The 22,263-nt window shown below is 35.7% G+C and overlaps 2 protein-coding genes across 2 annotated transcripts in view; one reads left to right on the plus strand and one right to left on the minus strand.

The window, feature by feature from the left end:
* Positions 1 to 1,868: 1,868 nt before the first annotated feature.
* Positions 1,869 to 15,226, minus strand: mrps35 (mitochondrial ribosomal protein S35). The gene is made up of 8 exons (XM_082160736.1): positions 15,055 to 15,226; positions 14,657 to 14,703; positions 14,383 to 14,550; positions 12,129 to 12,189; positions 11,860 to 11,999; positions 8,343 to 8,452; positions 8,179 to 8,248; positions 1,869 to 2,198 (listed from the first exon to the last, which is right to left on the minus strand). Exons 1-8 carry the CDS (start codon positions 15,197 to 15,199, stop codon positions 1,923 to 1,925), a joined length of 1,017 nt encoding a protein of 338 aa, XP_082016862.1. The 5' UTR covers positions 15,200 to 15,226; the 3' UTR covers positions 1,869 to 1,922.
* Positions 15,227 to 15,347: 121 nt separating this feature from the next.
* kcnq1.2 (potassium voltage-gated channel, KQT-like subfamily, member 1.2) overlaps positions 15,348 to 22,263 on the plus strand; it is a 153,725-nt gene continuing 146,809 nt past the window's right edge. The window contains exons 1-2 of the mRNA XM_082160658.1: positions 15,348 to 15,835; positions 19,429 to 19,964. Of these exons, the coding sequence (XP_082016784.1) occupies positions 19,546 to 19,964 (419 nt within the window). The 5' untranslated portion in view covers positions 15,348 to 15,835; positions 19,429 to 19,545. The remainder of the gene's footprint in view (positions 15,836 to 19,428; positions 19,965 to 22,263) is intronic.

Here is a 22,263-nt window from a genome sequence, read left to right on the forward strand (position 1 = left end):
AGGTTTTGGAACAGATTTCAGCAACAACATTTTGTTTTATAAAGTGAATGCATGAATGTATGTATTTTATGGAAGTCTAACTGTCTTTCTTGGGCAGTCTTGTGCATGATGACTTGTATTTTAATAAAACAGTCTCTGCGACGAACACCAGTCCAGTCGAGAACACCTGACAGTTTTGTTTTCAAAAGGCAGTTATTTGCTAAGTGCTTTAAGATGCGCAAGACTAGCGCCGCCGCTTTCCACGTCCAAATGGAGCCGGCCGGAACTTCTCGCTGAGGAGTTTGGTTTCTCCTTTCCCAGAAGTGACAGCTCATAGCAGGAACTAATGGAGTACTGGGATATTTTTACTAGATGTTGGCTCAAAGCGTCCTTTCAGTGGGGTGCTGGTAATGGCACTTGAACCTTCAAGGGCGTGTTTTGAGTGCAGTGAGTTCTTGTAATGTTCTAGGGGTAATTGTTTCGAGATAAGAACTGAACTGACCCAGTTTATACAAACTAAACATACTGTCTGTTATTTAAATCAATAGTTCTCACTCTAATCTCATTCCAACCTCGCTTTATTTTCTTAATTCATAAAATAAAAAAGGGAGAATGACTCAAAATATATCTCAAATTTTATGTGCTTTTTTATTTTTAATGATGTTGCATTGCAATCGCTCATGTGAAATGCAAACCAGGGAATAGGGTTCCCGCCCACTGAAGTTTTGTCCCGTATCCGATGAATTTAAAGTCCCCCCTGTGGGGAAAATCCCGTTTTTAATGTTGTTTATCTGACTGTGTTATGTTTTAATGTGTTTTAAGACAAACCATGTGTAAATTCATAAGTCGACACCATTGCAGAGTATTTTCTCCTTAAAACTGCAGTGAACCAAAGACAGTCTCAAAAACACGCTTTGAAATCACAAACGACCTTGTAACCAATCAGATCAATGTGTGATCGTCAACGAGTGGATCTCTGAGCTGCTGTGAGTGAGTGGAGGCGGGGCTCATTTGCATATTCATAGAACTGCATATACTAAATGAGGCAAGGGTGTCGAGTTACATTCAAGATATTTTAAGGCATGAAGAAATTTTTTTTATGGAAGAAATGTTTAAATATGCCATTTTGAAGATGAGTTTTAAGGGATAGAATTATTGACTACAGGGGGACTTTAAGAGATTAACTGATAATGGGTGTCTCGATGGTACATGCATGGACTACTTTTGTCATACATTCCTACTTCCCAAGTCCATTGATGTCAGAGAGATTAGGACTCATGCAGGACACCAGGTTTATTCTTGCTTATTTATTCTGATAATCTTATTAAAGCCAAAATTATATTTAGCGACCCATTGATTGACAACCATATAAACATTCACAACTCTATCTAGATAGTCAGCTTGCTGATGATAGTGGAATTTCTGTCAAATACAGCATCAAATACAACATTATACAAATTATTTATACTTAAAACAACAAGACAACGTGATGAAGCTGTTGTGGAAAAAGCTAATAAAGAACAGTAGCAATCGTTCTCCCATCAGCCATGGTTAAAGTTTATGGCCCGCCCAACTCGGGAACTTGAGTCTCAAAATTATCCCAGAGTTTCCCAGTGGTAAATATGACTTGAGAAGGCGTTCATGTCCACTTTTTAAGTAGTACACTCGTGTTTACGATAGCAAGTAAATGCAGGATTAGAAGACGGAAGCTCGGATTCTCTGCCGTTTCATGGAAGAAAGAAAATAAATTAAAAACACAAAAGCAGAAATTGTTGAAAAGGTCAACTTACATATTGCTGTCATGTATTCATTTATTTTTCATGAATATCACATAATTTTGCATATAATTTGAAAACAATAATGCATGGCTCACTCACTGTTGAAAAAAGGTCAACACACTGTTAATATGAAATTGTACACAATAACGGAGCTCACGATGTTCCTCAGATATTAAGGAGCTTCTTCACAGCCTCTTTATACTTCCGTAGATTTTCCTCAGTCTCTCCCTCGTTCTTCAGCTCGACCATCGCGTCTCTGTACTCCTGCACGGTGGTCTGTCCCAACAGCTCCTCCCTGGTTCCCCCCTCCACCTCATCCCTCGCTCCAAGCCGTCGCATGCGCACCAGAGTTTCCAGAACGTTCTTTTGGGATGGACTGTCTTCCCAATCGTACTCCTCCATATCTGCACGTGTCTTTTCCTGCTCCCACGCCTCGGTTTTCTGTAAAACACAGCGACGTGACAGAAACAGTTTTAAAAGATGAATGATTTAACTGATGTTTGACTGATTGGGTGGAGGATAAAAGATGGAGAATGTATGGTGAGCACTTTTAGATGTGTGAACCAAATGCAATTGTGAAAATAATGAGATATTACGATTGTTGCTTGTCAATTTGTCCCCACTCCCCCCAATATGGCAAAGAAAAATTGTTTACTGATATTTTTTTTTTTTATTCAAAATATACAAAAAATTTATACAAATATATTTTAAAATAAATTGTAGTTACTTATTCCTCCCTTCATACATTTATATTATATATATATATATATATATATATATATATATATATATATATATATATATATATATATATATATATATATATTTATTTATTTATTTATTTATAAAAAATTAATAAAATAAATATATATTTATTTTATAAATAAATAAACATTTATTTATATATTTTCATTTAGAAATATATAAATAAATTTAATTTAATTATATATATATATATATATATATATATATATATATACACACACACACACACACACACTACACACGCATATATATATATAAAATTCAATTACATTTATATATTTCTATACATATATAAATTATATATTTTGTACATATATAAATTTTTATATATTTTTAAAAAAATTTGATTGTTTTTTTTTCTTGCACATTTAGAAATATATTTTAGCATTTGAAGGTTTAAACTTTATTTTAAATGTTAAAAATATATATCCATAAGCCGAGTTGTGTACAACGTATATTTAGCATATTTTTTTTATATAATTTGGCCGTAATTCTTTTTTTTGCCGTAAGCTTTTGCTATGTGTCTGAAGTCTATAAAGTAAAGGAAATGTTAAATAAGTATATTTATGTTGAACACAAGCTAATATGAATATTGTAACTCCAGTTTAATTTTGACTCATATACTTCAGAAAGGAAAATGATCAGAATTTCACTGAAGGGTGAGACGCATCAAGTTGAAATGGCAAAAACACTTAAACTGGGAAAGGTGAAAGTATTGAAGCACTGTAAAAATAAAGACACTTCACCTTTAAGCAAGAATGGTGGCGTTTTGCGTCGGCCGAGGAATTCTGGCACGATAAAAATGCCAAGCTGATTTGGAAAGGATCGTAGGGAAATGTAACGAGCACGGCTACTTAAACTCAATGAACAGCTCTGATTACCAGTGAAAACATTAAGGGACGCCGCTGAACATTCGCTTAACCGTTTGACTTTTAAAGACAGCTTGTGTTTGATAAGAATCCTCAGAGTCCCCGCTTTGCCGGAGACTAAATTTTCCCAATACTTCCTATCCTCGATGACAAAAGCGTCTTTGTGTGTATGAAGGCCTGTGCATGCCACGGGGCAGATAACCCTCTCGCCGGTGCAGGTGCTCTAGACTAATGACTATCAATACGAATCCCTCGTCATTCCCCCATTCCTTTCCCTCAATCTCCCGGCCGCAGGGCACTACTTAGGGAGGGGACTGATGGATTAGGTGGTTTCTATAGAGATGAAGGTGGTTTGGCCAGATCTCGAGGATTTGATTAGACCTGTTGACCCAAATGATTCAATTTAGCTGAAGAGGCTAATCAAATGCAAGGCGACTAATTGATGAGATTGGCCTTTCACTCGGGAGAATGGGAGTATAATGGAGGACCTGACTGAAGACACGGAGACGCTCGCTGGGTGTAAGATAAGCTGATCGTTTAACCGCTCGGCTGCACGCTGGAAGAGAAATCAGGGCTCTTGCCGAGATCTTTTGTTAAAGAAACACCAAAATCAAGTGTCAAAATCAAAATAGAGGTCATCTTAACTTAACTTGACCCCTGAAACCACTTCTGTTTTTCAGCTGAGAAACTTTCATCATCCAATCAATTCCTGATCATTTTTTTTTAATACATTTACATTTATATACAGTACAGGCCAAAAGTTTGGACACATTACTATTTTTAATGTTTTTGAAAGAAGTTTCTTCTGCTCATCAAGCCTGCATTTATTTGATCAAAAATACAGAAAAAAAATGTAATATTGTGATATATTATTACAATTTAAAATAATTGGTTTTCAATTTATTATACTTTATAATTATCATTTATTTCTGTGATGCAAAGCTGAATTTTCAGGATCATTACTCCAGTCTATCACATGATCCTTTAGAAATCATTATCATATGATGATTCATTATCAAAGTGATTATTTTGAATAAATGCAGTTCTTTTTAACCTTTTATTCATCAAATATATTAGTCAGCAGAACTGTGTCCAACACTCATAATAAATCAGAATATTAGAATGATTTCTAAAGGATCATGTGATAGACTGGAGTAATGATCCTGAAAATTCAGCTTTGCATCACAGAAATAAATGATCATTTAAAGTATAATAAATTGAAAACAAATTATTTTAAATTGTAATAATATATCACAATATTACATTTTTTTTCTGTATTTTTGATCAAATAAACGCAGGCTTGATGAGCAGAAGAAACTTCTTTCAAAAACATTAAAAATAGTAATGTTTCCAAACTTTTGGCCTGTACTGTATGTGTATGTGTGTATATATATATATATATATATATATATATATATATATATATATATATATATATATATTTTTTTTTTTTTTATAAGTTCTATAACTAACTTTTTTCCTCATTTAGTTTTTTAGATTTTTTTGTGTATTTCTTCAATATAAATATATTTATATAGTTCAAAATGCATAACCCAAAATTTATATTAATTATAGAAGTATATTTTCTTCCACATTCTGTAATATATTTGAGCTTTTAAAGGTTTAAATGAATTTAACATTTTTTAAAATATATCTTAATCTGCATTGTCTATTTAGCACATTTCAGCCAGAAATAGAAAAATGGCAAAAAATATAGCTTTAAAAATACATTTACAAAATATATTTAGATACTAATATTTCCTATATTTACCCAAAATATTTTTAAGACTGGAAACAAACTTAAGTATTTGCACAATTTGTGATTTATTTGATCATTTGAAGGTTTCAATGAAACATATATTCAATCCGAGTATCATTAAGCCGATTTGTATGATTAAAATGCATCATTTTTCGCTGTATAAGCCGTCCTACGTTCACACTGCAAAAGTAAAATGGCTTGCGAATCCCATTTTGTGGCTTTAAAAACCAAATTAAATGGGAAAAGGGTTTATATTTAACCTCTCAAAATACATCCATGCCACATTTGTTCCAAAACCTCTTCCAGTCAGTGTGAACACAGTTTGAATGGATTATCCTGTAGCCGTATTGGCAGCTAAATCAGGTCTTGGAGATACAATCACCCCTGATGGTCTGAAACAACGGTCCGCTTTGTGTCGTATCGTCCCCCCCCCCCCCCCCCCCGTTCCCACCCAGCGTCACTCTACCCCGTCCTGCCTAATCTGAGCCGCTACTGTGCTAGCCATTGTGCTAGCGAAAGGCCAGCGGACACCGTTACACTTCCCAACCAGGATGGCAAACAAAGCTCAACCGTGGCTCTCCGCCAGTCTTAGTGAATCTAAGAACATAGTTACACAATACCAAGGCCAGCGAGTCTCTAGTGAGAAGAGCATGATGGGAAAATGCACACTTCTTGCACATTTGTTGTTGACCTTGTGTGAATCTCAAAGGTCACGTTCTTTACTCCTGGAAGAGCGTCGGCGGCCCGGGTTTATGTCAGACGGACAGACAGCGAGAAGATCATCTGCGTAAGAAGCCTTCGGTTTGCCGACTCTGAGAAGTTCAAGTGTATAAATTACACCGTCCTCGTCCTTAATCTGTGTTTTATCAAAAAAAGCGCCTGCTAATTCATCCTCTGTTGTGCTAATGAGGTGAATCATGCGATACTCAGAGGTTACTAATCGCTTTTTTCAAGTCTCACTTAGTTCAACAAAAGAAACTGTCGCATTACATCTGCCGTCAATTAAACAGCAGCTTGCTTTGATCGTGAGCTCTGTGTAAGCCGAGACGGTTCTCACACACGCAGATATGACGTGAATTATTGATTACGTGTTTCATCGAGCTGTAATGAGAATCTTATGAGGTGCCGCCGGCAACAGCGCTTTCCAATGGTATCTCCCTGTCAGCCAATCAGACGCCTCTATTCAGCGACCGTTTCCACTCTCAGGTTGCTCATTGGGCGAGACAGCTGTCAATCATCAGCTGGATAACCATGACACTCACTGAGTATTTGTCTTCAGTACTCTGGCTGTGTCTGAAATCACCCTCATATTCTTAAGTAGGGCACTATTTGAGCCATTTGTAGTGGTGTCCGAAACCAGAGTGGACGTTTATGAGTGCACTCATTCAATCCCACAATGCAACGCAACAACGAGTGTACAAGCGATGTACGCTCAATGGCTAGAGTATACTCATAATGCACTGTGAGGGTCATCCCGAATGAATTCCCATGGAATCATCCATCCATTCATTTTCCAAAACCGCTGGTCCAATGATATCATACAGGTATAATTCCTTTTTAATTGATTATTAAATTGTATAAGTGGAGTAATGTAGGGAATAGTGAAGGAGGGTATAGGCGGTGATTTCGGATTTTGGATTAAGCTCAAGGTAAGAATTTAAACAAAAAATGTCCACACCAAAGACCAATGAAAAACAGGTTCAGATATATATATTTTTTTATATATAAATATTTTCAATAAAAAAAGGCCAAAAATATACTGCTAATATACAAAAATCAGTTTTTTACTCACATTTCCTCATGTTTGGCAATTTAATATATTAAACTAAATATATTTATATATATTTTTTATTTTATTTTTTTGCATGTACCCAAAATGTATTTAAAAATGTCAAGTGTGTGTGTGCATATATGTATATTACATATACACATACATACATACTGTATAATATATATGTAATAAAAATAATATGTAATGTAATAATAATAATAAATATGTATATTTATTTATTTAAATATTTCAGATATATGCTACCCTACATTTGATAAATTCTATATATAAATATATTATACAGTATGTATGTGTATATGTAATATATATATATATGTGTGTGTGTGTGTATAATATATAAAATGTAGGGTAGCATATATTTGAAATATTTAAATAAATAAATATACATATTTATTATTATTAATTATTTATTTCTGGCCGAAAATATTTCAAATATATGCCACCCTACATTTTGGAAATTTCTAGAGTTTCAGAGTTGAGTAGAATTATTTCCATTTCCACCGTTTCAAGCCTGAAAATTCAGAACATTAAACCTCCAGGTTTTCATGCTAATTTCAATCTAAAGGCAGGGAATATAAAAACACAAAGTGCACTGTCACTGTTGCGGACTCCCAACCTCTGTTCCTGTCTTTATTCCTGCACCCCTCATCCTATCGTTTCATGTCGGCCCTGGGGGGGGCCTCGGCCACTGAAAACCACCCCGGGCCCCCACTGAAACTTTCATAAGAGGCACAATAGAGATGTGAAATATTCATGTGTTGAATGTGGACTGAAAACAGATCAACCTCCATCAGAGAGAAGCTGATAACAAACCAATCAATGCACTGATAATGATCAGAAGTGATTAGTGGCAAGCATTATTATCATTACAGCTCATGCTTCTGACAAATTGACAAATTATGTCAATGATGACCAATGATAACAATCTTTAAAAAAGAAAAAAATCTATTATTGACCGATATTGATATTAATACAGTATCACATCTTAAGATGAATCACATAAAGAAATGCCCGGCCCATATTTCACTTCAACTATCAACATTGTGTTAAATAGGGTTAATTTTCTTTATGCAAAATGTTTTATTCTCCTTTGAAATATGAACTAGACATTTCTCGACAGCTTCACCCTGTAGCATTTAAACTTGTTTTGAAAACTCCTGCCCAAATGTGCCCGGATATGACCTTAAACAGCCTGGTACACGACAGCTAGTAAAGACACAGATGCATCAGACTCACCCAGGACTCGTGGTACAGCACGGTGAGGAGGTACATGGCGTAATCATAATTCTGCGTTCTCAGCGGGCAACTGAAAACATGCATGAAGAAGATGCGTTTTAAAGATAATCTGTGATTGGGAAACGAGGAAAACACAACACAGAATATATCTCCATATCACCAACCTGTCAGCGGTGATGGTGAGCGTGTCGGTGTCTTTACAGTAACGCTCATCGCTGAGCTTGATCATCTTCTTTCTGGCGTGATCATCCAGATTTAGGCTGGAGAGCTTCACCTGCAGAGGATAAAAGCAGTGTTTGATTAGCTAAAGATGCATTATAATGAGAACGCATGAGGGATAATGTACAATCAGATGATCGTTATCTCAAAATAAACCCTGATGTGATATATATATATATACTTTAAAGGTGATGTGTAATGGGTTTGAAATTGTATCCAAATCAAGTGTTACATATTTGGGTCTAACATTGGATCAATCACTTAAAGGTGAAGCCATTGCAGCAAAGGTTTTAGCCAAATGTGCCTGTAAGTTAAAGTTTTTATATCGTAAGACAAAGCTTTTTGATTCCTCTGTAAAGAAATTATTGGCATCAACACTGATTCAATGCCATGTAGATTTTGCTTGCTCTGCATGGTTTTCTGAGTTAACTGCGAAATTTAAAAACAAATTCCAAGTGCTACAAAACAATGTTATTCGGTACCTATTAAAAGTACCCTCCCGTACTCATATAGGTAGGGAGGAGTTTACAAGAGCTGGTCTACTACCTGTACATCTAAGAGTAGAACAACTTAAAGGGACATTGTGTAGGAATTTCTCCCATCTAGTGGTGAAATTGTATTTTGCATTCAAACGAATAATGCTCTCCAGCGCCTCACTTTTTCAAATGCGCGTTGCATCTACGGTAGCCGTTATGTACCAAAAAGCTATGACAGGATGTCTTATAATAGCACTTCGAGATTTTCTTCGGGTGAACATGTTTGTTATTTAAAACAAACTGAAACTTGAAACAACGAAAAAAAGAATGTTACAGTATGAACTACTGACTGTCAAAAACATTAACTATGGTAATTAGTAGTAATGCCTTCTTTACTCGTTATATTTTTTTGAAGTATGTGCATTGTTAGATATCATCATCATCAGAGCCTTCTCTAACGTTACTTTACTCAATAGCTGCTATTCATCAAAGACCCTGTTTAACTTTTAACTATAAATGTTCGACTGTCTATATAATAAAGTACACAACCAAGCAATGAAAAAAAAGCTTGTAATTAAGACTGTAACATTGACTTACCTGTCGAGAAGAAAGCAGGCAACTTCAGGGTCTCTTTTGAAAGCTTTCTCCTGCATTAGCTATCCTGACAGTAACCCTTGTTTTTGTAATCTCCGGTCACGTTTCCTTTTACGATCTATTTTGGACTTTTTCGACGACGAGGACTCCTTATCCTGTGACTCATATGTATGTATGAATGAACGGTGTATAAATAACCGTGCAGTGCAGCCTTTTAAACTTGCCGCGGCAGTGACAAGCGCCTCTCACTGCTCTGCTCCTCCGCTTCTGCTGGCTTCAGTCACGTGACGCTGGCTCTAAACGAAACGCGTTGTGGAAACGCGTTGGCCTAGTACTTTTTGTCCCTCTCTGCTATTATAGTTTTTCAAGATGGCGGAACTACATGGAAGCCTCCGTGGACTTACCCGTCCCATGTATATAAAGATAATAAATTCTTCGTTTACGAGGATTATTCTGAACATTGGCATAGGTATTTGTACACCATTGAGGGCATATTTATGAATAAAAATATAGATTTTAGATAATAAAATACCTAAAAAGCTACACATTGTCCCTTTAAGTTAAATCATATGTTTAACATTGTTAATGGTCATGCCCCCAAATATTTATGCTCTAATGTAAACATGGTCCATACGCAGCATGGCTATAATACTAGGGCCAGCATCCGCTCTTGCATAGTTCCTAGAGCTACAAATGCAATTAAAAATTCTTTTTTTTATACTGGTATCATGGCATGGAATAGTTTGCCTACTGTTACAAAACTCCTATCATCAAGAGGAATTTTTAAATCACAGGTCAAAAAACATTTATGGGACAGGGTAAATTAGTTATTGATAATTTGCAGAGTCTTTACAGTGTTTTTTATTTATTTATTTATTTTTATGTGATGTTTTTTTTTTTTTTTACCCTCCTCTTGTCTACTGTGTTTTCTGTTTATTGTTTAACTGTGTGTAACACCAAGGACCATGCTGGAAATAAGTATTTTTACTTTTGCATGTTATCCTTTTGGATTACTGTTTCTTCGTTTTGTACCGGTTTGATCCATAAATAAAATCAATCAATCAATCATATATATGGACAGTTTTGAGAGAGATATGAATCTAAGTTCATCGAAGGACGACGTCCACGAATCACTTAATCCAAATCTTCATCATTTCTCCAGCAATCATTTTCACTTCAATTGCACTTGGCCTTCCTCCAGTCGGCCGAACTAAACTAAATCTACTAAATCTTATTCTTCGAAACAACAAACACTCAAAGGCACAACTCTGCCTTTTAAATCCCGCTCCGGATCGGCCAATGGGATCAAACACAACAGCAGTGATGTCACTAAGCTCCCTCCGACTAATGAACAAAAGCGCACAATGCAATATCACTGGGGTTTTCCTGGGGTTTCAGTCAAGGAAGGACAGGGGGGGGGGGAGACCTTCTCCCACCCGGACACTCATCCCGTATATCTGCCCTTTGATCCCCTTCACTTCTAGCTCTAATCCAACAGGATTAGCGTCAGATGGCGATTCCAGCACTGCAGTCATAATCTAATGGTTTTCCAGGCAGATGGTGAGAGATTTGATATAAATAACATTTCAGATTATAAATAGGAAAAATATATAAAAAATCAATGAGGTTTCGCTGAGGCCACCAAGCGTGTCTTTAAGTAACATGGTATAATACTCACGTTTGAAGCCATAAACCTGGCAAATCCAAGAGTTCGTAATAACGCAATAGAGTTCAACAGTTCAAACGCCATCCATTTTCTCCATAGGGAAATTATTTATTACGATAACTTATAAATCTTTGAAGACAACCTTAAATCGATGGCATTTTCTTCCAAGCTGTCAGCCTGCATTATTTCAACTTAGTTTTAAAATAAGCGTTTAACAGTGGATTTCGTGGTGAAAAACTACATTACCCATGATGCAGTACAGAAAATTCCACCAATCAGACAAGCTAAATGCGGCAAAAGATCTCGTTAGCTTCGCCCATATATACGCATATTTTGCATTAAACTTAAAATGTACTGGATCAACATTTATGTGAATAAATTAGTAGTTTAATTTGATTATGCTGTTCGCAATGCTTCATGGGATTGTAGTTCTTTCCCTCACTAAATCCGTTAAGTACACAGTCTCGTACCTTTTGTCTGATTTTCAAAAAAGTTTTTGCTTTAAATCAAAGTTTGTGATGTTATGCTTCTCCGTGCAGCTGATTGTCTTGGTTCATGGCTTATAATGCTTTAACAAAAGACTTTTTGAAATGCCTACGGGAAAAATGTATAAATAAAAAAAAACTTTCAGAACCAGTGCCACTCAAAAAGTTTCAATCAAACAAGCCATATTCTTCATGATTTGGAAAACATTCATAAAAGATCTAGAATTGAATAAAAGTTCACCTTCAGTGTCACTATCCGTGCGTCTGGGTTTCGCAGCGACTGTCCAGCGGATACAAACTCCTTATTCTGCACCTGGATTGGAAAGTGCTCCATGCATTTCTCATCAGAGTCCAGGGCGGACGGCCACTCCGTACAGAACGCTGGACAAATTAAACAGGGAAAACATTTACAAATCTTTCTTTCATTTAGCCACAGCATTACATGTGCTCATCAACCGCCGTCCAATATTTATCACTGCAACAATCACAGTTATAACACACAAAACTCACGCTTCAGGGCCTCACAGTGCTTCTTAATGGCAACCGGGGTTAGGTGTAAAAAGTTTGGAATCTGAAAGACATTAGAGCATGTGATTAAAAAAAGTGCTGTATTACAAGTGGTCAAACTTCACCCTTTATTTAAATGTTTTATTCGTGATAGTGCAATGAAACGTGCCAAACAGAATTTTTGGCCAGGCTGTCATACACAGAAATTATGAATGAACACATGTAGAAACAAGAGAGAACCAATGAAAAATAATAATAACTGATTATGTTGTAGTCAAAGAGGTTGTAGTCAAAGAGCAGTGTTGTTTTCGTCAACGATGACGATAACGAAATGATTTCGTTGACGCACCTTTTTTTTATGACGATAACGCGACGATGAATAGCTAAAAATGTCTCTAGGGTGACTAAAACATGACGAGACGTTTTCGAGTTTTCGTTGACGAGACGAGACGGAACGAAAATTATTATAAGTCTGACGTTCAAATTAGGGTTGCCAACCGTTCTGTATAATACGGAATCGTCCCGTATTTGACACAATAAAGTCTTGTTCCGTATTGAACTGATACGGAACGCACTTTGTTCCGTATTTTTGAGAATCAATTCAGTGCAAATCCATGACAGACACATAGCTTCTAATATGTCAGACTATGAACTAAGACATTTGTAGGCTATGAGAAAAAAAACCCGACGGTGCGGTAGATGCTAATTTCTCCCTCTGTTTGTCTATGATCAGCGTAGCGTTTTTAACATCTTGGAACATCATCAGAGAATTCCCTTTTAATTGGTCGTTTCGCATTGTGAGTCACGTATCGTAGCAACGATGACGACAAGTGACAACAGCGGGAAATGTAAAAATGACTAACGTTTCCTCCGAGCAGCCGGCGAAAAAGAAAAGAGCACAGAAATGTAAAATTGAATGGGAAAATGACTACCCGTGGCTGGAATGCGTGAGGGACAATGAATACAAGGCCGATTGTACCATATGCCGTCGCGATGAGAATGCGTTGGATATTAAGCAGCACGCATCAGGAGATAATCTAATAATTCTATTGAATAAGTTCGCACACAAGGCTACAGAAAACTGTTGTGTTTATTTTTCTTCAAATGCAGTCTAAGCCGGTGAGTTTTGAATGTTATATGTTGTATTTGTTTAAGTTAAAAATAAAACGTATTATAAACTAAACAAATCCATGGTTCATTGTTGGCAAAATGATCATGATAGCCTTTATATTTCACATCTATGTGGTTCAGTCTTGTAATTTATATTGATTAGGCCTACTTTGCTATTCTATAAATATATAGGCTAGGCCTAATAAGTTGTATTATAATATGTTATAAGGTATGAAATATATTTATCTAAATGTATCAATTAGTTTCCACAATATTCACCAGAAGTCATCATTTCAGGCGTTATTTTTCAACAAAAAAAAAAAAAAAATTATGAATTGCAACACTTGCTACAACCTGTCAAACCTAAGCCCATGTCCAATACTTTTTAACCTAAATTAATTTTTTAAAGACTAAGTTACTTCTTTTTTTTCTTTCTTTTTTTTTACTAAAATTGACTAAAACTTGACTAAAACCTTTTTGCGTTTTCGTCGACTAAAACTTGACTAAAACTATTAAGTTTATAAGTGACTAAAATGTGACTAAAACTAAAAAGCATTTTCGTCCGAAAGACTAAGACTAAGACTAAAAGGGCTGCCAAAAACAACACTGTCAAAGAGGAGTCAATATTCCTCTTTTTCCTGTGAACTTTTTGCTTTTTTCTAAGCATTTTTTTTGAAAAGTAAAATAAAACCAATTTTGTCAGATAAATACCTTAACCAAGTTTAATGGTTTGTTCTTCCCTCATATTTAAAATATATTTTCCCCATATTTTAATGGATTAAATTAATTCGTAGGGTCATAAAAAAAACTATTAATGTACTCCGGACGTCACTTTTGACCAGTATAGGCAATAAAAAAATCTGAAAAAGTCCAGTTAGCATCAGTTCACAATAAGGTTTCGAAAATTTCTAATAATGTTCAGTTTAAGACAGGTTTTCATGATGCAAAGTCAGAAATGCTTTCACATTCTACTCAAAAAGCTCTTATATTTTACAGGTTGAATCAAGATGTTTTAGATCTTCCTACAAACTGATCTTATAATTATGTGTGGCGCTGTGCATATACATCAAAATGCATAAATGAATAACATAGAAATATGGTATGTTGCATGTCTGCTTGTGTATGTTTATTTTCAAAACTTGATCACCTTTATCAGTTCCAGGTTGCCCTTCTTGGCAGGCGGGACGCCTCTCTTCACGGGATATCCCATCCGCACCGGCAGGGGAACGGTGGACGGTCTGAATGAGGCGGCAGTGGGCCAAACCGCCGTCCAGTCCTGATCCTCGGCCATCCGCTCCGTCCTGGGCTCTCCAGCCTGTGTTTCATCATCAATGACATTATTATTCTGCTTTGCTGAATCATAGACCAGAACGTAAACAAACTGTATTACGGTTGTGTTGAGGCAAAGTGTAATAGTCCACCTGTCTCTTTGACCTCCACTGACCCCGACCAGCTCTACCTGCAGTGTCTGCAATCACACATTCAATGAGGGCTGAAATATCAGTGTGCATTCAAACATTAAACTCATTCAAAAATACAGCAAGCAATACTAGATGTGGTCATATTAGGCTATAAAAAAAACATTTACTTAGATACAACATGTCAGACCAATAATTAAGCAATTAACGCAATTGTATTGGTACAAAAACAGTATCAAATGATAATACCACGGTGCTTTAATATATACTGGATGCTGAATATATATATATATATATATATATATATATATATATATATATAGACATACACTAACATCAATATTATTGTAACTCTCCTTAATACTGTAAATAGATTAAATAACAGATCATGCTATCTTTACCTCTTTCTGTGGCCACGACGCTTGTTGAGAGGACAGAGGAGATTGAAATCCCCCTGCTTAATGAAATTAAACTATATATTCCATTAATATTACAGTTTATTTTGCATAAGGAGGACAGCGCAGGGTGAGTGATGGACGCAGCCATGATGGAAAAACCTGCGGCGTGACTACGGCGGCTCGGAGGTACGCAAATAAAGCGAAGCTAAAAAGATCTGAGAGACAAATACGTGAGAGTGTTTGTGTGCACATTGATATTCAATCAGTTTCGAAACAACAACAAGAACAAAAAACGATCTGCTTTTAATTCAGAACCAGGTTTAAGTGTAACTTTGAGGTACTAGAAACTAATTGGAAAGACAAAAGAGCGAGTAACACTGAAACATATCAAATGAAACGCATTTTTTTTGCGTTTAAAACAACTAGACGGAGGTCTTGAGAAGCGTTTTTAACTGACTCGATTTTTAAAACTATTTATATTCCTCTTTGGATGTGTCAGTGAGGGCAGTGCAGAAAATGTGTATGTTTCTAGATATTTATGACATATTTCAAAAGTGTAATAATCTGTGAACCCCTGCTTGATATAAGCCGATGAGGCGCGCGGCCGTCAGTCAGGTGTGCGCGCTCTCTCATCATTCATATCTCCACATGTGTTTCCCTCACAGCATCAGATGAAAAAAAAAACTGAAGCACATTTATCTCCTCGTCATCACCGCGATTAAAGCGTCACTTCAGATGATGACGAAGAGCTGCACGAGAGACATCAGGAGCCCTGCTTGAGGAGGTATTGTTGATATAAAAGTTCATTTCCTTTATTTTAGCCTTTAAAGTTATGTTGTCCATTGTTGACGAATTGAAATGATTTCTTTTAAGCTTGATGTGTGTATGATTTATGATATTTCACAGTTAAAATACGTGCGTGTTGTGTAGTGTCTATAGATATGAAAAAAAAGATATATTAAGACGATTTGCATCGATGTGAATATAAATAGGCCAAGAATAAAAAAAAATAAAAAAACATTTATTCACCAATAAAGTAGTCTATTTCTGTTTTAAAATGAACATAAAGAAACACAATTTCTGAGTACGAAATATGCATAGAAATGTATGATGTTTGGAAAAATGACAAAGGTATGAACAAAGGTATGTAAATGTGTGTGTGTGTGTGTGTGTGTGTGTGTGTGTGTGTGTGTGTGTATGTATATATATATATAATTTGCAGCAAATTAATGAAACCTGTCAAATTACTTCTTATAATCATTTCTTACAGATTTTCTGTAATTTATGTAGTCAAATTTATATGATCCTATATATATTCTGTCAAATCGATTAATCGCATCTAACACACATATACACACATATTTACAAACTTTTATGATCTACAAAACTTTTAAAATAAACTTTTAAATCAATCAATTGATTTGACAGAACTACTATATATATATATATATACATACACACACACACACTATAGCTATAGATTATTTTGCATGCATGCATATATATATATATATATATATATATATATATATATATACACACACATATTTACAAACTTTTATTTGCAGTTAATCGTAGTGCTGTCAAATCGATTAATTGATTTAAAAGTTTGTTTTAAAAGTTTTGTAGATCATAAAAGTTTGTAAATATGTATGTATATGTGTGTTAGATGCGATTAATCGATTTGACAGAATATATATAGGATCATATAAATTTGACTACATAAATTACAGAAAATCTGTAAGAAATGATTATAAGAAGTAATTTGACAGGTTTCATTAATTTGCTGCCTTTGTGTTTGCTGCAGAACTGAATGAGTGTGAGTGTGTTTATCTCTCTGTCCAGTAAATCCTCTCGACACGCTCTGACTGTGAGTGGTTTCTGTCTCTTGACATTGTGAGCTTAAAGCGGTCATCTGAAACTATAGCTGCCGGCGCAGCGTTCACGGGTTCTGTCAGCGACTGACAGACACGCTCAGAGGATGGCAGGGTCCTGTTTCCATGTGTCTCCTCTCACAAAGCTTTTTCCAGTGGCTTTGTGTGTCCATCCGCTGGTCATCATCTTATGATAGAGATCTCATTATGAGGGTGTTTTACTGCTCTTCCTCGCTGCTCCGTGAGGAAGACTTCAGTGAAATCACAGTCAGGCTGAGGTCATGACACTCATTCAGCACATTCGCTCTGTCTGAGGGAAAACAAGTGTGACTGCTCCGTTTTGCGAGTCGTTTTAGCCAATATCTCAGGATGGATGGTCTGTTTCAATGCAGTCAAAGTTAAACTTGTATTGCTCTTGCCACTGTTAAGCAGTAAACACAAACAGTGAGACGATTTGTGTTCCCGGGAGCTCCCTTCAGTTCATCAGTGTGAATTGGGATTAAATAACTGGATGTTGAGCTGAGAAGTTCTGGAATTTTTGTGACAGTATGTACATAACTATATAATTAATTTAGACTAAATAGAATTGTTTATTCTCTGAGATATGTAGAATAATTTTTTCTCAACTGATTACACATATTTCTGTAAACTTTGTGCAATAGTTTGTCAATTGTCAAATATCAATTTATTGATTATATTTTGATGTTTCACTCCATCTTTGAGGAACTTTGTTGAATGCAGTGTTATTCCAGCATGGGCCATAAGATGAAAGAATTTTTATTAATATTTTCACTGTATATGCAATTATTTGATCAAAAATACATAGTTTTCTATGTGAATATGTTAAACTGTAATTTATTCCTGTGATCAAAGCTGAATTTTCAGCATCATTACTCCAGTCTTCAGTGTCACATGATCCTTCAGAAATCACTCTAATATGATGATTTGATGCTCAAGAATTTGATAGTCAAACGTTTATTATTATCAATGTTGAAAACAGTCGTGCTGCTTCACATTTTTGTGTAAAAATTATGATTTTTTTCAGAATCCTTTGCTGAATAGAACATTCAAAAGTACAGCATTCTTTTGTAACGCTATAAATGTCTTTACTGTCACTATTGATCAATTTAATGCATCCTTGCTGAATAAAAGTATTAATTTCTTATATTTTTTTGTAAAGTAAATTAATACTTTTGTTCAGCAAGGATGCATTAATATATACGTGTTCAACACTATACAGCCAAAAATGGTTCTGGAAAAAATATTGGGTTCTTCTTTACTGAATCCAAGAAACATTGAATATTTGAATATTTCTGAAGTGTGTGACTTTCAGGTCTCATGGTGTCTGTCAGTGGATGATTATGGATGTGTCTGTCAGTGGATGATTATGGATGTGTCTGGTGATCTTCAGCTCATCCTCATGCAATATTAACCCGTCTGAGATTGTCTAAGCTGCTCTTAATTTAAACCCAAAGACTTGGAGTGACTCATGTGACTTCCCAACAACTGGTGCTCAATCAAACGCAACCAAATACACAAGATCACCGAGCAACGAAGACTGTAAACAATCTTGAAATGTGAAAACTGATGTGTTAAATTCAACCTGGGACATTTCTTTAAAGTCCTCCTGCGGTGAAAACCAAGCTTTTAATGTTGTTTATATGTCTATGTGATGTTTTTAATATGCTTTAAGACAAACCATGTGTAAATTCATAAGTCAACACCATTGCTGAGTATTTGCTCCTTAAAGGGGTCATCGGATGCAAAATTCACTTTAATATGGTGTTTGCATATAAATGTGTGTTTGCAGTGTGTGGCACAACCACCATACAGTGACAAAAAATTTTTTTTTTCATCCTCAAAAAGTCTAAACACTCTCAATAATCAATATGATGTCATAATGCTCATGCTCCGCCCACGACCACTGACGGACTGTCCCGTATTAACATATTTCTGCCCTCAGCCAATCGTGTGACACCCCATGAGCAGTTGCTCATTATCATTTAAAGAGACATGCACCGAAATGGGTCGCTGTGAACAGAGCTGTTTTTGAGGAGGTAAAAAGGGTGTTGTTTTACAGAACCATTGATTTTAACCAAAGTATATTACAAACTTTACATGAAGACCCTAAAGAATCACACCAACTTGTGGAAAATGGGCATCCGATGATCCCTTTAAAACTGCAGTGAACCAAAGACAGTCTCAAAAACACGGTTTGAAATCGCTGGTGTTTCTGACGTCACAAACTACCTTGTAACCAATCAGATCAACGTGTGATCGTCAACCAGTGGATCTCTGAGCTGAGTGAGTGAGAGGAGGCGGGGCTCATTTGCATATTCATAGAACTGCGTATACTAAATGAGGCAAGGGTGTCGATTTACATTCAAGCCAAGGAAAAAACTTTTAAATATGTCATTTTGATGATCAAAGATGAGTTTTAAAGGATACAATTATTGACTACAGTTGGACTTTAATGCTTTCCCCATTTGTTCTCCCTTCACAGGTTTGGTGGCATGGCAGATATAGATCGCATTGGCTTACTGTGACTGATTCATCACTTCTGAGAAGTTCTACCCAAAGGAACCCTCTGGAACACCCTCCCACGGGACGCATCCCCACCATGGGGGAGAGACTGGGCCGCACAACCCCTCTTTTGTCCCGTGGCCGTACGTTCGGATGGTCCACCTCCAGCAACAGCATCAAGCTGAAGACCTTCGGCCACAACGGCCAGGAGTTCCCGGTGCCGAGCTCGATCCACAGCCTGGAGGAGGCAGCGGCGTCCAGCGCGTCCCGCTCTCCTGTTTCACTGGAACCGGAGCCCGCGGTGAATAATGGATCAAGCGCATCCGTCGCTCCGGGTGGCTTCACAAAGGATCCACCGGCGCACAGCGAGCGCGTCCAGCCCGTCTCCATCTCCACCGTCCCCAACGCCCGCTTCACGCACAGCCCCTACCGCACCAAGACTAGCATGCAGGGCGATGTGTACAACTTCCTAGAGAGACCCGCCGGCCTGAGGTGCTTCATGTATCACTTCCTCGTGTGAGTACCTGCTCATTTCTACTCACCTGAACGTACCATTTGCACATATGAAGCTTAATAGGGTTTTTAGTAGGGCTGTGAAACGATGAATTGCATCCATGCATATATACATGCATGTATATATTTAAAAAATATTTGTATGTATATACAAAATATTTTATATAAATAACGAATTTTTCTTGAATATTTACATGCATTTGTGTGTATTATATACAAAATAATTATACACAGTACACACACATATATTATGCAAACACAAACTTTTATTTTGGATGCGATTAATCGTTTCACAGCCCTAGTTTTTAATCATACCTTTATCATACTAGCGTGTGCGAGTTTAACTCTGCTTGCGTGTCGGTCAATATTATTATTTTTTAATTTTTATTAAATGAATGTACTATATTTTTGTTTGATAATATTTTTTATGTAATGTTTTGTATTTGTAGGGGATTTTATGGTACTAAATTATATTTATGGAAATAGTTATGATCCATTTCGTACCTGTTTGAGCGTGGACCTGAAAATGAAGTTTCCGTAAATCTTAAATACTTTCGTAAATCTTAAATGCTTTGGAGCACTGACTAATATTCGGTCTCTTTTTGATTAAAGAAGATACTTGGCAGATTATTGCTGAAAAAAAGTTTAAAAAAAGTGAAACTTAAAAGTTATAGAAGTTTAAGTTTATTATTATGATTTTTTTAAAATGTTATATAAAATATATTTTTTCAAAACATATACTCAAAAACTGTGAGAAAATCAAAGTCATAAATCTAAACGAGCTGTGTTCCAAATTTGAGGTTGATATCTCGAAAAATTTGCATTGCCAATCTCTGCCAAATGTGAGTAAAAAAATCTGTGTGCCAAACCTGTTTAGTGCCAGTGTAAACACAGCCTTAGGGGAGTGATTTGAACAAACTCGTAACGTGTTCTGGATGCTGTACATGAGCCGTGTGTTAATCACAGCTGATGCCGTGTGGATCTCAGTAACTAAAGGAGAGTCCTCTGTGTGTCCCAGCACCTGAAACAGCTCAACCTGATCCTCAAAGTCTCTGTGATACACTGCAAACTCAGACACCAGACTCACCTTTACCTCGACTGAGAAAGCATCACTTTTTATTGGCCTCAATGTGATTTAATGACAGCGTGTGAGAAAATGGCTGATTTTAGTGTTAAATAACCATGAAATGTGAGCTAGTTTAGCCAATGAGTGCATTAGGACATGACAGCAGTGTTGAAACTTGATTATCATTTACTCACCCTCATGATATTATGGCAGATTTTCAGTTAATAATGACTTGAGATTCAGTCTATTCCTACACAAATCTATCGTGAGTTCAGAAAAATGGGAAGATCTCGCATATAGACTGTCCATATGATACTTTTATTGTGCTTTTTTGTCTTGTTTAGTGCAAAACTCACTATGCTAGGGTTGGTTGCTTGCCTTAGGCGTTGATGTGGTTTCAGTACCAGCGTTATTTAATTTGAGTAAGATTTCTATACTATTATAGTTTTCATTCATATTTTGAATTAACTTTCTCAATATTGTTTTTATAACTTTTACAAGAACAACAAAAGTTAACAAACATAAACAACCATACCCCCCCCCCCCCCCCCATTTTGAATAAACTTTTTTTTCTTCATATTTAAATTTTAATTTGTCTAATTTTTAGTAATTTTTATTATGTTATTCTTTTGTCATTTTTATTATTATTTTTTAAATCTTACTATTTAGGTTTCATTTAGAGATGCACCGATACTACATTTCTCAGCCAATACTGATTGCCGATTATTCGGAATTAAATCTACCTATAGTTTGATTTTCTTAAGGAAAAGAATCTCTCCCAAATAATGCTGCAAACTATACAAGGAAGGGAAGTAATTATATTACTATAATGTTAGATAGATGCCGATAGTGAAAATAATTGCTTTTATCTGCCGATACCGATTATTGGCCGATACATCGGTGCATCTCAAGTTTAATTTATTTTTATTTCACTTTTAGTTTTTATTTATTTCTGGTTAGTAATCTTAGTAATTTAAATTAAATTAATTTTATTTAGTTGCCAAGGTTAAAGTTTTTTTAATGTTATGTTTGGTTCATGTTTTTTCAATAATAATAATTTTATTTCAGCTTTATATCAGTTAACAAAAAGAGTTTTAGTTTAGTTTACAATAATAAAGGCCCGTTCACACCAAGGAACGGTAATGATAACCATAAATGTATAGTTCTAAATATCGTTAAGTATAAAGTATCGTAAGTATAAAGTATATTATGTCCGCATCACAACTATAATGATAA

The sequence above is a fragment of the Leuciscus leuciscus genome, assembly GCF_965113295.1.
Source record: "Leuciscus leuciscus genome assembly, chromosome: 25".
In the NCBI taxonomy this organism is placed as follows: Eukaryota; Metazoa; Chordata; class Actinopteri; order Cypriniformes; family Leuciscidae; genus Leuciscus; species Leuciscus leuciscus.

Bases quoted from the DNA above. Each gene is read 5' to 3' on its own strand.
- mrps35 (XM_082160736.1), bottom strand. From the start codon at position 15,199: ATGGCTGCGTCCATCACTCACCCTGCGCTGTCCTCCTTATGCAAAATA. The intron at 14,704-15,054 runs GTAAAGATAGCA...GTGTGATTGCAG, and splicing joins CGTCGTGGCCACAGAAAGAG to ACACTGCAGGTAGAGCTGGT. The intron at 12,190-14,382 runs GTGATCAAGTTT...AATGTCTTTCAG, and splicing joins GCAACCTGGAACTGATAAAG to ATTCCAAACTTTTTACACCT.